Source organism: Dermacentor albipictus, chromosome 2 (assembly GCF_038994185.2).
Source record: "Dermacentor albipictus isolate Rhodes 1998 colony chromosome 2, USDA_Dalb.pri_finalv2, whole genome shotgun sequence".
Lineage (NCBI taxonomy): Eukaryota > Metazoa > Arthropoda > Arachnida > Ixodida > Ixodidae > Dermacentor > Dermacentor albipictus.
This window is the reverse complement of record NC_091822.1, coordinates 47,565,707-47,586,428: the sequence shown is the minus strand read 5'-3', so window position 1 is coordinate 47,586,428 and position 20,722 is coordinate 47,565,707. Positions and strand designations below refer to the sequence as shown.

The window sequence follows — 20,722 nt, the reverse complement described above, 5'->3', positions numbered from 1 at the left end:
GCGAGCGAGGAATCATTAGCAAGAAGTCGTAGTAAACTTTAACTTGCAAATTATTGCCCATTTCCTCACCATCTCATAGGTGCTGTCTAATCGCAGCTCGGCGTTGTGGAATGGTTGAATAGTTGACGCTGGAAACGTTAACAGTGTCAATGAATTGTGTATCGATTGAAATCAGAAGAATGGAAGTACTTTAACTTGAACTAATGTTTCGAACTGTGGCGTTGCTAGCTATAGAATGTCTCCTGATTTGTCTAATCCTTGTCTGGTTTGATTAGTAGAATTTTAACTTTTATTTGCAAGGCAGAGCAGTGCGTTTAAGAATGTAAGCTGAAAGTGTTGTTAGCAAGATGCGCTTAGATGCTTGGTTCAGCTGAGACAACGATCCCAAATTGTGCTGTCGAAACCGTGATCAAGCCTTATGGAAGTAAAAATATTCGTTGAGATATAAAAAATACGAGAAGGCTCAGCAGAGGATTGTCATAACTGCATGGAAAAGCTATGTGTAACGCAGTTTCTACCACAAATTTGTGCATCGTATTGTCTTTTGAACACTTCAGGTTTTGAGCGTGTATGTGACCAAACACTTTCACTAACACTAACACTTTCATGCATTGTTTTCTACTGATCACCTTGAAATAAATGGAATGCTTGACTACATCATCGATGAACACAACCTCTGAGGGTTTAGCCAGTTCGTTAGCATCCGTTTTATCTGCGTAATTTTGTTCCTTTGTGTTTACCGATGTCAGCGTATTGTCATGTGTAACTTAATGCCTGCTTATAAAGTATTTTATTCTTACGCAATCTTGCTTGTCGCTTCCACACTACTTTCTAAGATATATTCTGGAAGTAATGTGGCTTTTCTACATATGTGACCTCTTTATGGAACACTTCCAACGAGGATGTTGATGAACTCTTGGAGACGTCTACAATTGTTACAACATTCCTTTATTGGAAAGAAGGGGGTGGGGAGTAGACAAGAGAGCAACAGAGCCTCCAACCACCGCTGCTGCTTTTTGCATTTGGAAATTTCGGATTCGTGCGTAGGTACAAAGGCACCAAGCTGAGGAAGAAAGCAGAGAGCGTGGACTCCGAAGCCTATATGGTTGACGTGGGCAGCAGGGAGCCGACGGCCACGGATACGGTCGTGCAGCTGTACTCCATCGACACGCACTCGGTATCCAAGGTGTACTGCGTCGTCTTCAGCAGCAGGTGGGCCATGACATTCTTGCAAGGAGCTTCTCTTACAGTGCACAGGCGCTACCGAGACGGTTGGTAGCATCATACGCGAATGGCTGTCCGGGCTGGCCTAATGACAGTGCGCCAGAGGCACTGAAGGACGACCCGTGCATCTTCTATGATGACGTTTGGTTTCTGATTGTGGGTATTTATTTTGATTTATTTATCTCATTACCCACAGGGCCCGCGCGCATTACAGAGAGGAGTGGGCGTACATTCGATAAAGTTGAAAAAAAAAGACAGCAATAAATTTATATAAAGCTAAAAAGAAAAAGAAAGGGGTACATGAATACAATAAAGGAAACTAACAATGAGTGGTGCATAGTTCAAGAAAAAATAAAAACCGCTGAACACTCAAAGCATGAAGAGACCTTATCAAAAATGAAATAAAATAAAAGAAACGACGCAGTAAATAGTAATATGTGCCTACGAAGAAAGTTTGGTTGGATGAAAAAGGAAAAAAACAAGGGGCTAAGAAGAATAAGAAGGGTGACAGTGCTACAAGGTCTTGTGTTTCTGACAACAGCACCTTAGTTAAAACAGCTTTGAACCAGATATTACCACATATTTTGACGAGAGATCGTGGAAGCAGATTCCAACTTGCTGACGTGCTGGGGATGAATGAACTGAAAAAAAAATGGTTGGTGTGGCATGAAGGAAAACCAACCTTTTGACGACGGTCTATGCAAGGTAAAACGTGCAAGCTAAAGGGAGGGTTACCAATTTATTCTTAAGAATAGAGTTTTCATAATTTATGTTATGGTACAGGCAAAGGCGGAATATTTTCCTATGTTGTGATAGCAATGGTAATGATCAGCTTGCTTTCATAGTAGTGGCGCTGGAGTCACGGTGATAATTAGTTGGATGAAACGAGCCGCTCGGTTCTGGGCAGATTTAAGTTGATAGATGAGCATCTCTTCAATGGGGTCCCCGAAAGATGCAGCATATACAAGTTTAGGACGAACTAACGATTTATAAAGAAGTAGTTTTACAGAACTAAAAGAAAGATAAAAATTGCGACGTATGTAGCCTAGCATGCGATTAGTGTTGTTGGTTATATGGTGTACATGCATCTCTCGAGAAATATTAGAAGAAATAAATACCTCTAGATATTTCTAACAGGACACAGATTCAAGGTTACTAGTATTCAGATGATATGAAAGCAGTGTAGTATTACGACTATAAACAAGCATGTACTTACATTTATTCATGTTTAGTTCCATGTTCCACGTGTTAGCGCAGTCAAGAGCATGGTTGATATCGGACTGAAGAAGACCTATATCGAAGTCACTATTGATTACGCGGTACACGACACAGTCATCTGCAAAAAGATTAATTCATGAGCACAACCTATCAGTAAATTTTTCATATAAATTAGAAAAAACAAAGGTCCCGGCAGAGAACCTTGTCGCACACTTTATACAACTGTAGAAGAGACAGAGGAAGTATTATTAGATGTGATAAATTGTGAGCGATCGGTGATAGAAGAGTGCAGCCATTGAAGAACGTTAGGATTAAGGTTAAATTTACTTAGTTTAAAAAAATCAGTTGATGAGAAAGCTTGTCAAACTCTTTCAAAAAATCTAAGAATAGAGAGTCAACAATGGGACCCCTGTCAATTACGGAATTTAGCTCGTGTCAATGATAAAAGTTGACGTTTACAGGAAAAGGAAATCTGTGCTTAGGGTCTGTAAAAAAGGCGTTTGACTGCAGGAATGATGCAAGGTGAAAGTAAATGACATGTTCCCTAATTTTACAGGGAATGCACGTGTGTGAAATAAGCCAATAATTATATGGCGAATGGCTGTCCCCAGACTTGTTCAAGGGAATCACTCTCCCGACCTTCCAGTCTTCCTGATTGTAGGCTATCTTAAGAGATTGCTGGAATAGATTAGAAAGTATTATAGCACTGTTCACTTTAGTCGTGATTAAAAATTTTGTATTAATATTATAAATGCCACATGATGAAGAAACTTTTAACTTATCTATTATTCTTTCTCTGCCAGCAATATCAAAGACAATATGGTCCATCAGAAAAAACGCAGTACCGGGATAGATAGGCGTTAAAAACACGCATTTTTGAAAAAAACAAAAACAAATACAGAGTTCAGAACATTTCCGCATTGATCAAGTTGAATCAGTTGATCTCTTGAGTCTTTAAGGGTGATAGCTGAATTGTCTCTTTTGTTGACTGCACTTCAATATTGCCTAGCGGAATTTGAAGAAATGATAATGTAGTATTGAAAAATGAACCCTTGGCGCGCTTGAGAGCTTTTTTTGCATTCGGTAGCCATGGCCTGATAAGTTGTCTAATGTTCTTGAGTACGGGTTAGTTTTGCAGAGCGAAAAATGAGTTTTTTTTTCTTATTACAACTCTTTTTTAACGATTTAATAAACCGTGGTGATGCCAGTTTGACGAAAAAACTATGCGTGGAACGTATTTCTGGAAAAATAAACTTTTTCTTTGAATAAATTCAAGTTACTATTCATGGAGCGATCATGAAAGTTAGGCAAGTAATCATCTAGAAAGGCAGAAAGGTCACGGTTAATATCATCATAATCAGCGTGTTTATAGTCATGGATATATTTTTGTGGTACTCTTAAGAAGCACGGTGCAAGTCAAAGAAAAATGAAGTACTAAGTGATCGCTTAGCCCCGGTAGATACGATATGGCGTGTAAAAGATCAGGTGTAGGGTTGAGTACTAAATCGAAGATGTTAGAAGTAGTAGACGTAATCTAGTGGCCTACATAACAGTATGCAGCAATAAGAAACAAGCCAGTGGGAGATAAGCCGGTAACTGCATTGCCGCATCTGTTTTGCTACAATGTAGTAAAAAGGCTCATTTTTACGCCATCCTGCGCACATTGCCGCTGTAGCAGCATTGATAAGTTAGAAAGCGAGTTATGGTGTTTGTAAATGCTTAGTGTTTTTTCAGTAACTGGTTGTGTTATCGAAGTTGCTACGCGTGATTACGTAATGTAAGTGCAATGTGACGTGCGAAAGTTCTTGCAAGGCTTATCTTTTGTCTGAGCCAGATGTTTACTTTTCCGATAAAGGCAGGAATGGCAGTATACGAGTAGGAATAGATCACATTTTGGTGCTTATTGCGAGGAATTGTTAGTCGAAGAGAAGTGTGGTGCGTAGGGAGCAATTACTACTGGTACGAAAATAACTTTTTACTGCTGCCCCCTCCGCAGGGGTGTCTGCGTCAGCAGGCGTTTGGTGTGTTGCGACACCACGTAGCCGAGCACACGAGTGTCGGACCGTCCCGCGTGTAGTCGTGCGCGGCTTAACCGCGTCTGGGGAAAGCAGAATCCTGGGGGTTGAGCCGATGCTGGGTGTTTGGACCGTTAAGGCCCCCCGGCGGAGGCAACACAACTCTTCGGCCCGGCTTCACATAGACGGCACCTCCAGACTGACCCACCTGGAGGAAATCGGCAGTCGCCTTTCCCTCTCACTTTTAGTCTTTCCTGTCTTCTTTTTCTTCTGATAACTTCCAACATTCCTGGCGGCGAGGGTTAACCTGGTGTGGCATGACCTACCTTGGTTATAACATATGTGGTTATAGCGACGATGTACAGTTGACATGGTAGGGCTTGTTTGACCACATACCTTGACTTGTCCCCTTGTTGGGCTCGGTGGTGGGTGACTGGCATCGTCGCTGAATACTGAACATATTTCGAGGGAACTTCCAATCTTTCTCAACCGATCGTCCCTCTAAAAGGGGGTGCACCGATGCTACATTTCAGTTTTTTCTAAAAGGCACTCCGACTTTCCCGAAATTTTACGTTGTCCACAGTGGTAAACCTGACAAGAAAGCAAGAGCAATTTCACCATTTGTCGTGGCGAAGTATCTCACAGAGACCGTTGGAGGCGGCTATAAAATCACCACGCTGGCCAGTGGGGACCTATTACTCGAACTGAAAGACAAAGCACAGCACGACAAGCTAACAAACCTTGTACAAGTTGGAGACATCCCTGTCAGTGTAACAGCACACCGAACCATGAATACGGCCAAATGCGTAATCTCTGACATCGACTTGATGGACTTGACCGAAGAACTCCTGGAAGGATGGAAGGATGAAAACGTAATAAGTGTACAAAGAATAAAGATCAGACGTGACAACAAGGAACTGCCAACTAAGCACCTGATACTTACCTTTGGCTCTAGCAAGTTACCAGAGACATTAGAAACTGGATATAAAAAAATCAGAGTACGACGATACATCCCTAACCCGCGACGCTGTTTTAAATGTCAGAGGTTTGGTCACGCTTCCCAGAGCTGCCGAGGGCGGCTAACATGTGCGAAATCTGGCATCAATGATCACTCTGCAGGTGATTGAAAGGCTGAGCCGCGTTGTAGGAATTGTAATGGTGGCCACCCTGCATATTCTCGATCATGCGCAGTCTGGAAGAAAGAAAAAGAAATAATTGCAATAAAGGTAAAGGAAAACATAACTTTCAGAGAAGCAAGGCAACGCATCTCACTAAGGTTTGCACAGACCGCATCTTTCGCCGAAGTGGTATGGTGGGGGGCAGTACCACTACGGCACCTGGCGGACGCCAGCGCCACGCATATCGAGCGTGCGGCAACGCCACCCGCCCCCATGGTGGCAGCAGCGAAGGCTGCCTTGCCTCTCCCGAATTTGACCACAGCGGAGGCCTCTGCTAGTGCTGGCACCAGTCAGCACAGCTCAGAGGTCAACATAAGCCCATCAACCACCAGCAAGGTGGGCTCCAAGGCCTTGTCTTCCGAGACAAGGCCTCCACGGAAAACACACCGCTCGCAAGAGCGCGTGTCCAGTGCCTCGCAAGAGGCCATGGACACAACACCCAGTCAGAAGGCGCAGTTGACGCTTAAGAAGCGGCGCGATTTTCTCGACCGCTCCAGGAAAGACAAAATTCCAATTACAGGACGCCAAAAGGGCACTGTAAGCTAAACGAAGTTCATTCTCTTTGACACAAAACACAACATTAATTTTAATATGGATACACTGATTATTCAGTGGAATATCAGAGACCTGCTTTGCAACCTCGATGACGTTCTAGAAATCCTTAATGAACTAGCTTCAAAAGTGCTGTGTGTCCAAAGACTCATATGAAATCTAAACATAAACACTTCCTTCGTCACTATGTTATTTTTCGGAAGGGTCGCGATGATGCCCTCGCATCATCAGGTGGAGTAGGCATCATAGCTGACAAGTCTACAGCCTGTCAACACTTACAGCTACAGACACACCTTGAGGCAGTGACCATTCGAGCTGTACTTTTAGATAAACTGATAACCATCTGCTCCCTATATACAGTGCCGCATTTTCAGCTTCACAAACAAGAATTCCAAACATGCATAGATCAGTTACCTGAACCATATTTTGTGCTTGGAGATTTAAATGCGCACAACAACCTATGGGGCGACTCGCGCTGCGACGCTAGAGGTCGCTTGATTGAACAGTTCCCTTTTTCTTCAGATGCATGTCTTTTGAATGGGAAGGAGGTCGCGTATTATAACATGGCAAACAAAACATACTCCTCAAAAGATCTTAGCGATGCATCTCCTACTCGTCTACTTTACTTTAAATGGAAAGTTATTAAAAACCCTTACGGCAGTGACCATTTCCCTGTAGTTCTAAGCACACCAATGTCTAATGAGCGCCTTCCACAATTACCTCGGTGGAGAACTGACTCAGCTGACTGGGAAAAATTCAAAAATCTTGCTTCTTTATCCTGGGACGACATGTGTGCTTTAACATGTGTGGTTTATTTATAGATGCTGTGGTTAAATATTTTACGGTTTTTCTCCTTGACACCTCCTCCAAATGTATCCCTGTAACAAGGGGATTGTCCAGAAAAAGCCATCTTTCGTGGTGGAACGATGAGTGTCGAATAGCGCGTAAGAAGCAGAACAAGGCATGGGGTTTACTTCGGGATTCTCGGACTGCAGAAGATATAGTCAATTTAAAACAGGACAAATCTCAGGGTCGGAGAACGCGGCGACAAGCTAGAAGAGAGAGTTGGAGAAAGTATATATCGGGCATTAACTCTTACATTGATGAAACAAATGTTTGGAATAGAGTGAAGAGAATAAACAGTCGACAGCCTTACTCGCTGCCTTTGGTGAATACTCAAGGCGACAGCATGGAAGATCAGGCGAACTTTGTTGGCGCACATTTCGAACAGATATCCAGCTCGTCGCACTACTCTGACACATTCCAAAGGTACAAAAGGCAAATAGAAAGACAACCATTAGAACGGAAAAGCACAAAATGCGAGGCATACAATAGACCTTTTTGCATGGCAGAGCTTCAGGCAGCACTATATAGCTGCAACAAATCTGCCCCAGGTTCTGACCGCATCTTATATGAAATGCTAAAACACCTGCCGTCTGAATCACAAAAAAACCCTTCTGTGTCTGTACAATTCTATATGGTCTTCCGGCCACATTCTCTCTGCTTAGAAAGAGGCCATCATAATTCCCATTCTTCAACAGGGTACGGACCCTTCTTTGGGCAAATAGTTATAGGCCTATAATATTGACGAGCTGCTTATGCAAAGTTTTTGAAAAGATGCTAAGGAGTCGACTGGTTCACTATCTAGAAATAAACAAGAAATTAGACCCATATAAATGTGGTTTCAGAGAAGGCAGATCGACGACAGATCAGCTTGTGCGCATTGAAATGTACATCAGAGATGCGTTTGTCCACAAACAGCTTGTATTGTCAGCATTTCCTGGCTTGGAGAAGGCGTATGATACTACGTGGCGCTTCGAGATCCTTCGGGATCTTTCTGCAATGGGCATTCGCGGCAGCTTGCTGAGAATAACTGAAACTTATCTCTCTGACAGTATATTTCGTGTTAGAGTTGGCAATGTGCAATCTCGACCATTCGTACAAGAGACAGGTGTACCGCAGGGTGGAGTACTGAGCTGTACGCTATTTATTGTTAAAATTGACTCCCTACACACCATATCACCTCGCGCGCTCTTCTACTCCGTCTATGTGGACGATGTACAGACAGAGTTCAGGTCGTGTAACCTTAGCATTTGCGAGAGGCAGCTACAGCTTGGCTTGAATAGATTCTCAAGGTGGGCGGACGAGAATGGTTTTAAATTGAACCCCCCAAAAAGCACATGTGTCCTGTTCTCAAACAAGAGAGGTGTACTACCACAACCACATATTGACCTTAATGGAGAAAGACTAACTCTCAGCCTTGAACACACAAATTCTTAGGTGTTATCCTGGACACAAAAGTTAACTTCATTCCCCACTTAAGATATCTTAAAGAAAAATGCCTGAAGACCGTGAACCTCCTGAAGCCGCTTTCTCGAATAACCTGGGGTGGTGACAGGAAGTGTCTGCTTAGCTTGTATAAGAGTCCCGTACAATCACGCCTCGATTACGGAGCCGTGGTGTACCACTCCGAAACTGAGAGTGCGCTAAAAATTTTCGACCCAGCCCACAGCTTCACTATACAATAGGCAACAGGCGCCTTTAGAACGAGCCCTGTTGAAAGTCTGTACGTTGAGTCCAACGAATGGTCCTTACACCTACGCAGAACATTCCTAAGTTTTTCTTACTACAGTAAGGTAAAATCAGACACCGAGCATCCATGTCATTCCATAGTTAGCGACATATCTGCTGCCAGACATTACCGTAACCGCTCACATATAAGAACTGCTTTCAGCCTGCGCTTGGAAGCGATGGCAGAAGAAACAGACATCCATCTCCCAGAAAATATTCTAATGCCTCTCACTCGTCTTCCACCTCCTTGGCAATGGCAGACCATGGAGTGCGATATCTCTTTTGTCGAAATAACAAAACATGCGCATGAGGCACACATACAATCACACTTCCTCGAACTCCAAGCGAAGTACTGCTGTGCCGAGTTTTTTACAGATGCTTTCAAATCATCTGCTGGTGTCGCGTATGCAGCTCTTGGGCCATTCTTTTCCAGCTCCGGTGTTCTAAATCGCAACACAAGTATTTTCACGGCTGAAGCGTACGCTATACTCTCAGCTGTAAAACACATCAGGCAAGGAAATCTCAATAAGGCCATCGTTTTCACACATTCATTAAGTGTAATAAGGGGCTTAATGAGTTTTCGGAAACATAAGAACCCTGTTTTTATTGAGCTATGCACACAACTATGCTTAGTCTTAATGTAAATCCAAAATATCGTCCCTATGCTGGGTACCTGGCCATAGGGGCATAAAAGGTATTGTAGCTGCTGATGAAACTGCAACGTCAGTCACTTTTAATGAAACGGATATGTGAATAAACCAATACCAGCAAGAGAACTTAAGCCCTTCTCACGCCATAAAGTGAGGAAGTATTGGCATGATCAATGGGATAATTCAGTAAGGAATAAGCTACACGTTATAAAACCTAAACTAGGGAACTGGATGTCTGAAAGAACAGCAAGGCATAAGGAAGTGCTTCTTTGTAGATTAAGAATAGGACATACTTACGCCACTCACTCCTACCTTTTGACGGGAAGCGAACCTCCGACATGTACCAAATGTGGCAACAGGCTTACACTTATTCATGTCCTTATCCAATGCGCAGAAATAGAGGCAGAAAGAAAAAAGTACTTTCCCTCCGCTTATCTCGAACACATGCCGTTACACCCAGCATTCTTTCTGAGCAATGAACCCCTTTTTACTTTTCAATCAGTATTAAACTTTTTAACTGAAACTGACGCCTTAAAAGTTATTTGGCCAGGCTACTTGTAGCACGGCTTCCACCTGGAGGTAGTAGCTGCAATGAAACCATTTTCTACAGCGCGTGCCTCCCTGCCCTTGCTTCCAAGGCCTTGCTGAGGCACTAGTCCTTGAGATACTACATATTTTACTAACCACGTAGTGTCATCGCTGAAACGATCAATCACTGTCATTTTTATTATGTATATACTTGTATTTTACGCACTTTAGAGCGAATAAATTTGAGGCCCTTTTACAGCCACATTGCACCATATGTATATTTTGCACTTTTTAGCGAACATTTTAGGCCACTATGCAGCCGCGTTTCATATACTCCCCGCAATTAACACCCATATGTCATTGAGAAACACAGATCATCGACTTGGCGCTCTTTGGCCACATCTGGCCCTTGCGACAATAAGTTCTACAAATCAATCAATCAATCACTATTGCATAATATCCCATGAGAAACTGTTTTTGAATCTTCACGTAGTCTACTATCGAGCATTTCTCATGAGCCTGCATAGTGGATGTATGTAAATACTGCGCCTTCTGGTGAATCATGCCTGTTGCTGTTCTAGTGCGCTAAAGGTTGTGCAAGTTCTATTGGTCAGTATTTGCTCTCATAGACATGGCCTGTAAATAAGCAAGCTAACAGACAAATAATAATGTGATATATTCATACACGGCCTAAATAAAAGCATTGTGAGAAATTTTTTCGTTAGCACAGTAGTAAATAGATTGAAGTTGAATATAAATAATTTTAGTTTATATGTGCACTGCCGCATGTAAATTTTATATACGTTTTTCGTTCCTGTGGCAATGGTGAAGTGAAAGTTGTCATGGTGCTCTTACGCGACTTTTTCTCCACTACCCTCGCTATTTCTGTAGACAAACTTAACTGCGCAGTAAAAATATTCGGCACACTCTGAGAATCAATTATAGGCGAAGCACTTATTAGCAGTGACAGCACGGGGCCTTGCTTCCTGCCGGTGGCCAGATCACAAGCTAATTCTGCCGCCGACCGAGCACTGTTGCTGGGTTCCTCGGGAAATGGGAATCCACAGGGACCACCTAGAGATACAAAAAGCGCGCGTGACAACTGCTACTTGCGTTCTTGGCAATACGGACGAAGCCTGACGAAGAAACTCGCGCTTTTTGAGTATTTTTGCTAAGCTCACATAAAGGCGCCCTTGGTTGTCGGAAGGAGGCTCGGGTGGGCTATGCTGCTGGTCACAAGCCGCGTGTTACTATTGACCGGTCTGGAGTTATGTGCAGTATTTTCGTCCATAAAAGTTTGTTCTAATTCCAAAATTCTAATTCGTGTATCAAGTCACAGGGTGTTTAGAAAGCGACAAAGCGATAAAGGAGCCCTGAGAGACGCTGTGCTGGAGGGTATGGAACAGTTATCACCACTTGAATGCTTAGTGCAGGCAAAGAATGGCGCGTCAGCGTTCTCGCATTGCACCTGCATTGGTATGCAGCAGCCCCCGCGCCCAATCGAGCTTGTAAATTCGTGCACCGAACAGAAAAGCGACAGCCACTTAGCAAACACGGATGACATCCAATGGGAATAGAACAATAAGCGATGCATGCGCGATTGTTATGAGACATTTCGGAATACCTTTGCAATCCGATCTTGTGGAGCATGTGCAACGACAAAATATAACACAGTTATTTATCAACATTCGCTGAAGTGTCGCAAAGGGCCAGGTGGCGAAAAAAATAACCATAAGGCTGGTTTGTACACGCTGCGGCACTGACTGAACTCCGCAAAACTCAACTTAGTATGTTTTTGTCCACCATCAGCTTCCAATGTCGTATCGAAAATAAACAAATTTGGTGACGACTTCTGAAACTAAACAAGTATCCAATGTCTTTTGCATATTACAGGAAGTTGAGCGACCTGCATATGGGTCTAACCAATAAGACTTACGGATTCAGGACTATACGCAGGTGAGTGGAATTGCCCACAAAGCGTAGAGAGAGGGAGAAAAAAAGAACAACTTGCGGCACCTAATTTGGGTCTTCTTTTTTTGTATTTTTCCAGAATTGTGTTCGTGGTCGACACCCTGCCAGAAAACTTTGCCAAAGCGTACGACGCATACGCCCAGAAACATTCGCGATGCTACCAGCCGCACCCTGGCAAGTCTACTGAACTACTAAGAAATAAGAACTACTATGAAGAACTACTTTCTAAATGATTCATTGGAGGTTTTTTATGTTCACGATTGCGCAAAGGCACACCATCATATCTGCTCGTAAATCTCAGCTGCACATCTACTGTTCCATTTGCGGCCGATTTTCGCGCACTCATCTTTTTTTACGTCAGTGTTCTACGTATGGGCTTTTGTTCTCAAATATATCGCACTAATTGCGCTCGGTACGCTGGACAGAATCAAGCACCTTATGACAGATGCGAGTGCGTTGACAAGACACGGAAAGAGACGGCGGACGCAGCGTTGCCCTTTTACATCTCTCGTCTTTTCACTGTTTTTATTGTGAGAAATCACCAAGTACCTCATCCTTGAGACTCAGTTAAACTGGGCGTTTTGCTGCACTGAGAGTGTGTGCTTGATCCCTAAAGAAATAATGGCTTAATAGAAGTTTTAACACGGAGTCTAATGCCGCTCACTGAAGCAGAAAGAAAAGGCAACCTCAACAGCTTTTTAGAGCGCAAGTATTGTATGGCTTATCAGGCGGGCAATCCGGCATAGATGTTGGCGTAGGCGTGACGAAGCCTCGACCGGTGACGAAGCCTCGACTTTTGGTGGGAGTCATACCGACGACATTTTGTTGTATATAATGCGAAGGTAATTAGGCACAGTTAATTGAGATAGAGTGAATGAAGACACTCGAACGCACGACCTTTGTTGGGACTAGAACCCTGAACGTTTGGTGGGAGTCGGACCCACGACCTTACGTTGTACCATAATGTCTAAGTATCGTTCGGCGGTCGCAATGCTTTCGAATTCATGCACGTAGAGATAACTAAGTGAGCCTTGAATTTTTTTTAGTGCATCCTGGATGAAAAACTTCCTTTGTACAACTACGTCGATCATCATTAATCACACACGGTACATGACCCTGGGGCGCTTGAAGAAGGACGCGTAGTGCTGATAAGCTGCTTAGCAACATTGAGTTGCTAAGCAACCGCCTTATACAATGACGCTTCCGAAGCACAATATGAAGACTGATATCTTATCAGACTCAGCTGGACGGGTCTAATCATTGCAGATGTTCCAGAATTTCGAAGGGTGGAAGTGTGGACATCACTGATTTACGCACAACCCTTAAATCAGCCGTGTAATATTGATGAGTGCGTAATGCGCAGACAGATTTGCGGCTTAGCAGATCTTAACATAAACTCTCAGAAATTTGAACATGAAATCTTGGCTTATTTGCAACCAGTAGTAATGCATGCTAGACAAAATTTCGTCAAGTTGCGTGCAAACACTCGAACGTTTTCGGTGAGTCAATGGGTTATCGGTCCTTGTATGCAATGAATCATGCCAGCCGAAAAAACACAGGACAAATTTAACTCTTGCGGTTGCGCCATTTAGCGCATGTCCAACAAAAATTCGGTCGCGTTTTCCACGTCTTCTGGATGTGCCTGTGTCTTTTGCTTCCTGTGAATGCAATTTGTATTTGCTTTAATGTAGACTTTACACTATTCCTAGTCTCTACCATGTGCAACCTGCACACTTGGAAGCGTGTCTGAAAAACATGCAGTGGCTTCATAAATATAGGTGCATTTAGCTGTTGATGTAGTGGTTTCAGGCACGATTACATTGTTCTGCAGATATGAGGCCGAAGGAGCAGCACTACCTCCTGGTGGAGAGCGACTACTGTGGTCCAAGTGTGCTTCATTCTAAGGTAAGCGGACGCATGTAAGGAAATAGAAATATTTGAAATACCGTCGAATATAAGGCGCATTCGTACATCAGAGGAAAGGTTTGCCGTCTTGACAGTTATGTCCCTTACAGCAAGATTTTTGCCATGCGTTACAGTACTCGACTATCAAAGGCTCGTAGCCAGCACATTTGATATGGTATTTCTTTCCTAGTCTAAGGAAATCCAAGAAAGGTTTTAGTAATTTCTGAATAATCTATTTAGATGGGTAAAGGCGTTGCTTCATTTGAGTGTGCGTGTGTGTGCCTATGTGCGTGGGTGCGTGTGTGAGCGCACGCGTTTGCGCGAGTTTGCGGGAAGGTATGCTTTCTAAGGAAATCTTGTTCTGAAAAGAACTTCATCCTTACTTCTACTGCTCTAAATGAAATAGTGTGCAGCGCTTCTGAATGCGAGAAAACCTTACTACATCAAGGCTAACCTCCATGCACACCCTGCTTTCAGATGGAATATTATTTCACATTGAAGGATAGAAAACTAGGTCAGCTACGACGCATTAGTAAAGGAACGCGCAAAATGAACATACTAAAAATATGGGAAGTGCTGCACAGTTCTATTTATCCCTTACAATGACTAATACGTATAAAAATGGCGATGTATTTTGGTTCATTGTTGCATTCCAACTAATATGTCGTCTCAATCGAAGAACCCTGACTGCTCAAAATCATATCAGGTGGTTTCGTAGAGCGTAAGACATTTTTGTGTCCAATGGGAAATCGTTTTTGACGCAGATCAAGTAATAATAGCAGTAAAAGACGAAATCAGCGCAAAAATCTAGACAAGAGAGGTTTGTCTATTTTTTGTTGATGTCGTTTCATTTCCTTGCACTGTTTTAATCGTGAAGATTAACTAGTCCACCAGCAAATTTCCCGCAATTGTTGCAGTCACTTATACACGTTCGGGAACAGCAGTGAACTATCGCCAAGATGAACTTAGTTAAGCTTAAATGTCGCATATAACGAGCAACATGCGAACGTTTTTGTTTTCCATAAACTCAATGAAAAAAAAATGTGCTTAGCACGAACTGCCAGAGACGTGCTCTCTGGTTAAGATGAGCATTCGGAGTGACCGCCACTGCTATCCATCCTGGAAGCTAGGGTGTCTTGATGCGCCATGCCCGGGGGCGCGCGCATGAAGCACCAAACTAGAGGCCTGCGGCGCATATCGCCCGTGGACTCATGTGAAAACGAGAGGAGGAAACGAACAGAAAGTGTGACGTTTCACTTTGTAAACACGGGTGACGCGCAAGCGCATGGGTGCTATAGAGCATACGAAGCCATCGGCCCTCGGTGCACTTAGACGGTCCGCACCGCCAATCGTATTCAAGACAGAGCTTGCGCTGCAACGCCATACGCAGCAGCCGCCGGAGTGGAACGCCCTCTTGTAAACGTTCGCGTACTATATAAATTCACAAGCAACGTGTCAGCGCGCACAGGCAAGCATGAGCATATCACACTCGATGACCACAGAAGCTCACTGCCAGAACGCTGCCGTGAGGAATCGCGGCAGCAGCAGCGAGCGAAGAGACCTTCGCACTGTCTATCGCTTCAACACAAACTGAGTGGGCGAGAACACAGCGCACCCAAAGGTACGAGCCATCGGCCACCTAGACTCTGTCCCCAAAGGAAATCGCATTCAAGATAAAGCGCGTGCCCGCACGCGGCTGAAGTACAACACCCCTCACTCTCCTTCCCAGTGCCATGTGCGCTACGGGAAACGGCGCGCTTCTCTCTCCCATTTTCCTCCTTTGCGCACGTGAGATCGAGCCGCCATCGTCGGCTCACCGTCGCCTGCTTTCGCTCGCACAGAAAGCGTATGGCGGCGCTAGGTCGATGTTACCACGAGACGAAACCGCTACGTCCGTAAAGCAAAGGAAACCTGTAGCAACTGCCGAAGGAGGTCAACCCAGTGCGCCTCCGCCTTCAATCCTCCTCCGCGACGCTTTGCCTCATTTCGCCTTCTCCCCTTCGCTCAACGTCACCTAGACTTTCCTATAGGTCGCGTTGGTTTGGCGCGGGCTCAGCACGAGCCTTCGCACTGTCGCTACCTCTTTCGTTTTTTTCGTGCGCTCTGCTTAAGTAAGAACACTTTAGCAGTAATATATGAACGCTACGGTTTATTTATATGAGCAAAACGAGAACAAGGTAAAAAGAGAAGTCCGCTTGTGGAAACGCTGGCTCCCGCTTCGACCTTGTTCTCGTTTTGCTCATCGTCTTGAATGTCGAACTTCTGCCTTCCCCATGTTTTACCTGGAGCTGTATTACATTCAGTTTAAAGATATCTATCAAAAGGAAGTTTAACTGTTTTCATCATCATCAGCCTGGTTACGCCCACTGCAGGGCAAAGGCCTCTCCCATACTTCTCCAACAACCCCGGTCATGTACTAATTGTGGCCATGCCGCCCCTGCAAACTTCTTAATCTCATCCGCCCAGCTAACTTTCTGCCGCCCCCTGCTACCCTTCCCTTCCCTTGGGATCCAGTCCGTAACCCTTAATGACCATCGGTTATCTTCCCTCCTTATTACATGTCCTGCCCATGCCCATTTCTTTTTCTTGATTTCAACTAAGATGTCATTAATTCGCGTTTGTTCCCTCACCCAATCTGCTCTTTTCTTATCCCTTAACTGTTTTATTGTCACATAAATGCTGATGAGTCACTTTGATGATCCAGCGGGACCCCCGCAACACTTGAGACGCACTTCAATGCTTAGAGTACTGAACGTGCAGAGGAAAGCTAAAAAAATAAGAACAGGAATGCCTGGCACAACTGATTTCACAGTCAATGCCGACGTTAATATTATTAGCACTGAGGCAATGTAGCGAGACATGGTCTTGCCAAATTCCTCACTTCTGTGTGGCCGACTTCAATTTGCTGCATCCCACATCGTCTTCCTTTATTTGTAGCTCATCCTTCCTCATTCAATGCACGCTACGTTCCCGTTCTGTTTATTTCTTGAACCGATTCCGGCTGCTTTTGCTGCCGGTTTCTTCCGTTCTCTGTACCTGGCTTCAATTTTCTGTTGCAGACTTATTCAATTCTTGCCTCTTGTTCTGTTGCCTATTCGGGCACTTGCCCAGTGGCCATGCCTGTTCGGAAGGAGTGGCCAAGAACGTTTACACACCTAGACTCATATGCCCCGTTGCACTTACCCAATAGTCCCAAGCTTTCCGTTCTCAAGTTGTCTTTTCGGGTATTTACGCAGTTGCCAAAGTTGGCCTTAAAGAGGTTAGATACGGACATACCACAAACGCGTGCATTCTGCAAAGAATGCCCTTCGCTATAAAACATGACCTCTTAGTACATTTCCCATTAATTAAGTTAGGATATCCAGAAATAAAGCTTCCTCTTGCCCGCGAAAGTGTCTTCGTGGCAATGGAGTTGAATTGCAGAGCCCAAGGTCACGGGTACTACCCGGCCGTGGTGACCGCACTTTGATAGGGCTGAAATGCAAACACGCTTGTGCACGTTGATTTAGATTCACGTTAAGCAGCCCCAGGTGGTCGCAACGGATCCGTAGTAGCCCACTACAGTGTGCCCATAATCATGTTGTGATTTTGGCACCTAAAACCGCCGAACCCCTTTTTTTTTAATGTTTGCTCCTAATACGTGGAAGGAGGGCGCATGAATAAACACTCGCCATTTGCAGCATTTCAAGGAAGGAAGAGCAGAACGTCTGTCTGGTGTGTAACTTGTATAATGAAGCATCCGGCAAACGAACGATAAGACGAATTGCGATTTTTAGGTGCTGCTGCAAAACACTTTCCCTCGTCGACATCGCTGAACGGCCAGAACAGCTGGTCTCTAATTTTTTCTCAGTTCTACGTATGGAGAAATTGAATATAAGAGTTCACTGTAGATACATTGCTCATTGTGACGAATACATGAAGCCAAGTGAATATCCGTCTTAGTCCATGCCCGCGTGTCGCCAATACGCAATCCAATCCTCTTGTACTTTTAGTAAGAGCGCTGACGGTTCTCTCCTTATTTGCGGAGGTCTCCTCTGACATGAAAAGACCATTCAGTTTCCTTTGTTTAAGCATGTGTTTCCCCGGTATCAATATCCTCCATCTCTAATAAGGGCACACTATGTGGCAGGTCAAGGGAAATGTGCACTTTTCTTTTAGCAGACAATGTTGCTTCGAGATCTCAAGCCAGACGATAAACGAAATAACGCAGACTGAAACTGGAGAACAAGTAACGTTAAAATACCTTGTCAACAAGGTGAGGTTGATGGTAGCTTTACGAAACCAGGTAAAATTAATGAATTCGAGACGCCAAATACACAGTACGCCGAATATACAGTCGCGAAGTGCACAATGCGTGCGCTGAGTGCCTCTCCTTTGCATTTGTTTCTTAGTCTTTGCTTTTTGTGAGCGCTGCACGAACAGAAAGACGCATGTTTACCAATTAGCTCAGCATTAAATTCTAATGCCGAATAGGTTTGCTTAAAACTGTGTCCGAACACTGCGCGCAGCTCAAGCCCGCGCAAGCGATCAGCATCATCGGCCAGGTCGCGTGCACGTTGGCGGTCGCCGAGCGGGAGCTACAGTTCGAGCACCGTAACCTGCTCGAGGAGAACATCAGGGTGCTGCCGTGTACGAGCAAGAACCACCACTTCCTCATCGACGGCCGCACTTGTTGCGTCAAGGGAAGCGGCATCAAGGTCACCCTCATCGATGACAACTTCGGCCGCATGACTTACAGTACGTTTCGCACAGTTCCGAATCGAAATGGCTTGCGTCCGTAGAAACTGCGCTAAAGAGCGAAAAAAAGATACATTTGCGTCCGTCGCCGTTGATTGGATTGTTGAAGATCTATTTCACCGGTAACTACTACTGATAACTTACTGCTCTGAAGCAACTGTCGAGCACCCGATAATATAGTGCGTTCCGCTACTGCCCCATTGAGGGACATTTGCTTAGTAATGCTGACTCTCATCACCGCTGGTTACGTCAAGCCCAGCACTTTATTTCATAATACATATATGGCATGCGTCATGCGCTCGAGAAACCACGAACGTTAGTCTGCCTGATTTATGCCTAACGTCTGCTCTCTTGTTCCGATTTCTTGGCACGTCGGTAGGGTTTGCCACAAACCGCTGCATTCGGTGTTACGAAAGCTGCTCCTCCACGACTGCTTGGAATGTCAACGCGAAGCAAGCGGGAACCGCAGAACGGTGGGAGAGTGCCACGCCGGAGTAATCGGCTTCGTCAGCCACGTGTTGAGCACCGTCAGCCCCGTTCGTATTGCGTTGTCAGCAGCAGTGAAATTGGTGGCCGACGCCTAGTGGGAAGGAGGCTGACGATGGAGCCGTCCTTGTCTGGCACTTACTCCGTGCATCGTCCCGCTCGATTCGATGTCGCGCTGTATGGCTAACGCCTAACAACCAAGAGCGGCGACCGCAGCGGCGTGTGGAGGTTGTTGTGCGCACTAAAGAACAGTGCTTTTCGGGACCAGAGTTTGTTGGAAAGGCTGTGCCGTACTGCTCAACGCCACGCTACCGTTCAAATATTGGTGCGAGTAAACTCGACAGACGCAGTTATTCGCTGTGCAATAGCTTAGGTTTAACGACAGATCCCTGCGGCGGACACTTTTGTCATTGGACATCTGTGCGGAAGCGGTTTCCGTCGTGCAGCGTACGCAGATCACGCGGCGCATACTTCTTGTTTAGAAGGCTCTAGCATTTCCACGCTCTTAGCTGTATAACTTTGCAAGAGTTATTTCGGAGGCGTCACCTTAAAGCTGTTATTTTTGGTGATTCTTATACGGCGGCGTTGTGTTACCGCAATAATTGCACTAAGGCATTCGCAGTATTCCACAGGAGGAATGGGACAGTAGAGAAAAAAAAAGAAACCTATCAACGAGCCCCAAAGTACCTACATGAAAGCGCCACAAGTGTACGCAGTTCCACTGAAATATGTTATTGGATTTCGTTAGCTGTACTGGATTACGATTTACCATGAAAATCACACCAAGTTAACCATAAAACAATCGCGAGTAAACGAGTGTTATATAAGCGACTGCTGTATATATCCCATAAAGCTAGTGTTGGAAAAATTATAGAGCTTTGCTTTCGCCTGCCGCAAACCCCAACGACCACAGTATGTTGTCTGGCAGTGCACACGTCATTAGCAAGTAATCTGAAGCGAAGTAGTCCAGAGGTGCCAGAGAGCTTTATTTTGCTTTCGCCACAGTGCGCTTTATCATACGCTGATGCAAAGCAGAACGGTTCCAACTCGTGCCACTGGGGACCGAATTCCTCCCACTTCTGCAAAAAACAACGCGCAGTGGGGCACCCCACGCCTCATGTAACTCTCTTAGTTAGAGGAGGCTAAAAAAATCACTTTACCATCTCTCTCCTCCATAAACCCTATCTCGGACAAAATAAAGATTGCTACTACTACCTAAACGGAGCAGTACAAGCTGGCTTTCAACAGCATACTGATCAGTATGGTAGTCGTTTCGTTAGTACGTAATTGAGAAGTCGGCGAAAAATAACTATCGCCTCTATATAACCTTCACAGGTAATGAAAAGGCGATCGATTGAGTGCAGATACCGGCTCCCATGAAGGCACTGCATTCTTTTATTATTTCATGGAGTATTGTGGAACAAATTTACTGTATCAACAGTGATCTGACAGCTACGATCATTTTTCACGAGTAGTAAAAAACGGAATAATAAGGCTGTCCCGCAAACATGATCACCATTTTTTATTGGCTATATGCTTGCAATAGGTATTCGATATGCTAGATACGGAAATATTGGACGAAGAACTGAACGGGCGACAGCTGAGGAACTTGTGCTTTTTAGGCGACATTATCGAACTTGGAAATGTTTGACATGAGTGACAAAAATGCCGGAGCTCGTGCATTGAG

The 20,722-nt window shown here is 44.6% G+C and overlaps 1 protein-coding gene across 3 annotated transcripts in view; it reads left to right on the top strand.

The window, feature by feature from the left end:
• Nucleotides 1-20,722, top strand: part of LOC139055930 (serine/threonine-protein kinase haspin homolog) — a 61,692-nt gene that overhangs the window by 26,604 nt on the left and 14,366 nt on the right. For all 3 annotated transcript variants that reach the window (XM_070533588.1, XM_070533589.1, XM_070533590.1), the window contains 5 exons: nucleotides 1,048-1,212; nucleotides 11,830-11,892; nucleotides 11,987-12,081; nucleotides 13,739-13,812; nucleotides 18,321-18,549. In XM_070533588.1, the coding sequence (XP_070389689.1) occupies nucleotides 1,048-1,212; nucleotides 11,830-11,892; nucleotides 11,987-12,081; nucleotides 13,739-13,812; nucleotides 18,321-18,549 (626 nt within the window). The remainder of the gene's footprint in view (nucleotides 1-1,047; nucleotides 1,213-11,829; nucleotides 11,893-11,986; nucleotides 12,082-13,738; nucleotides 13,813-18,320; nucleotides 18,550-20,722) is intronic.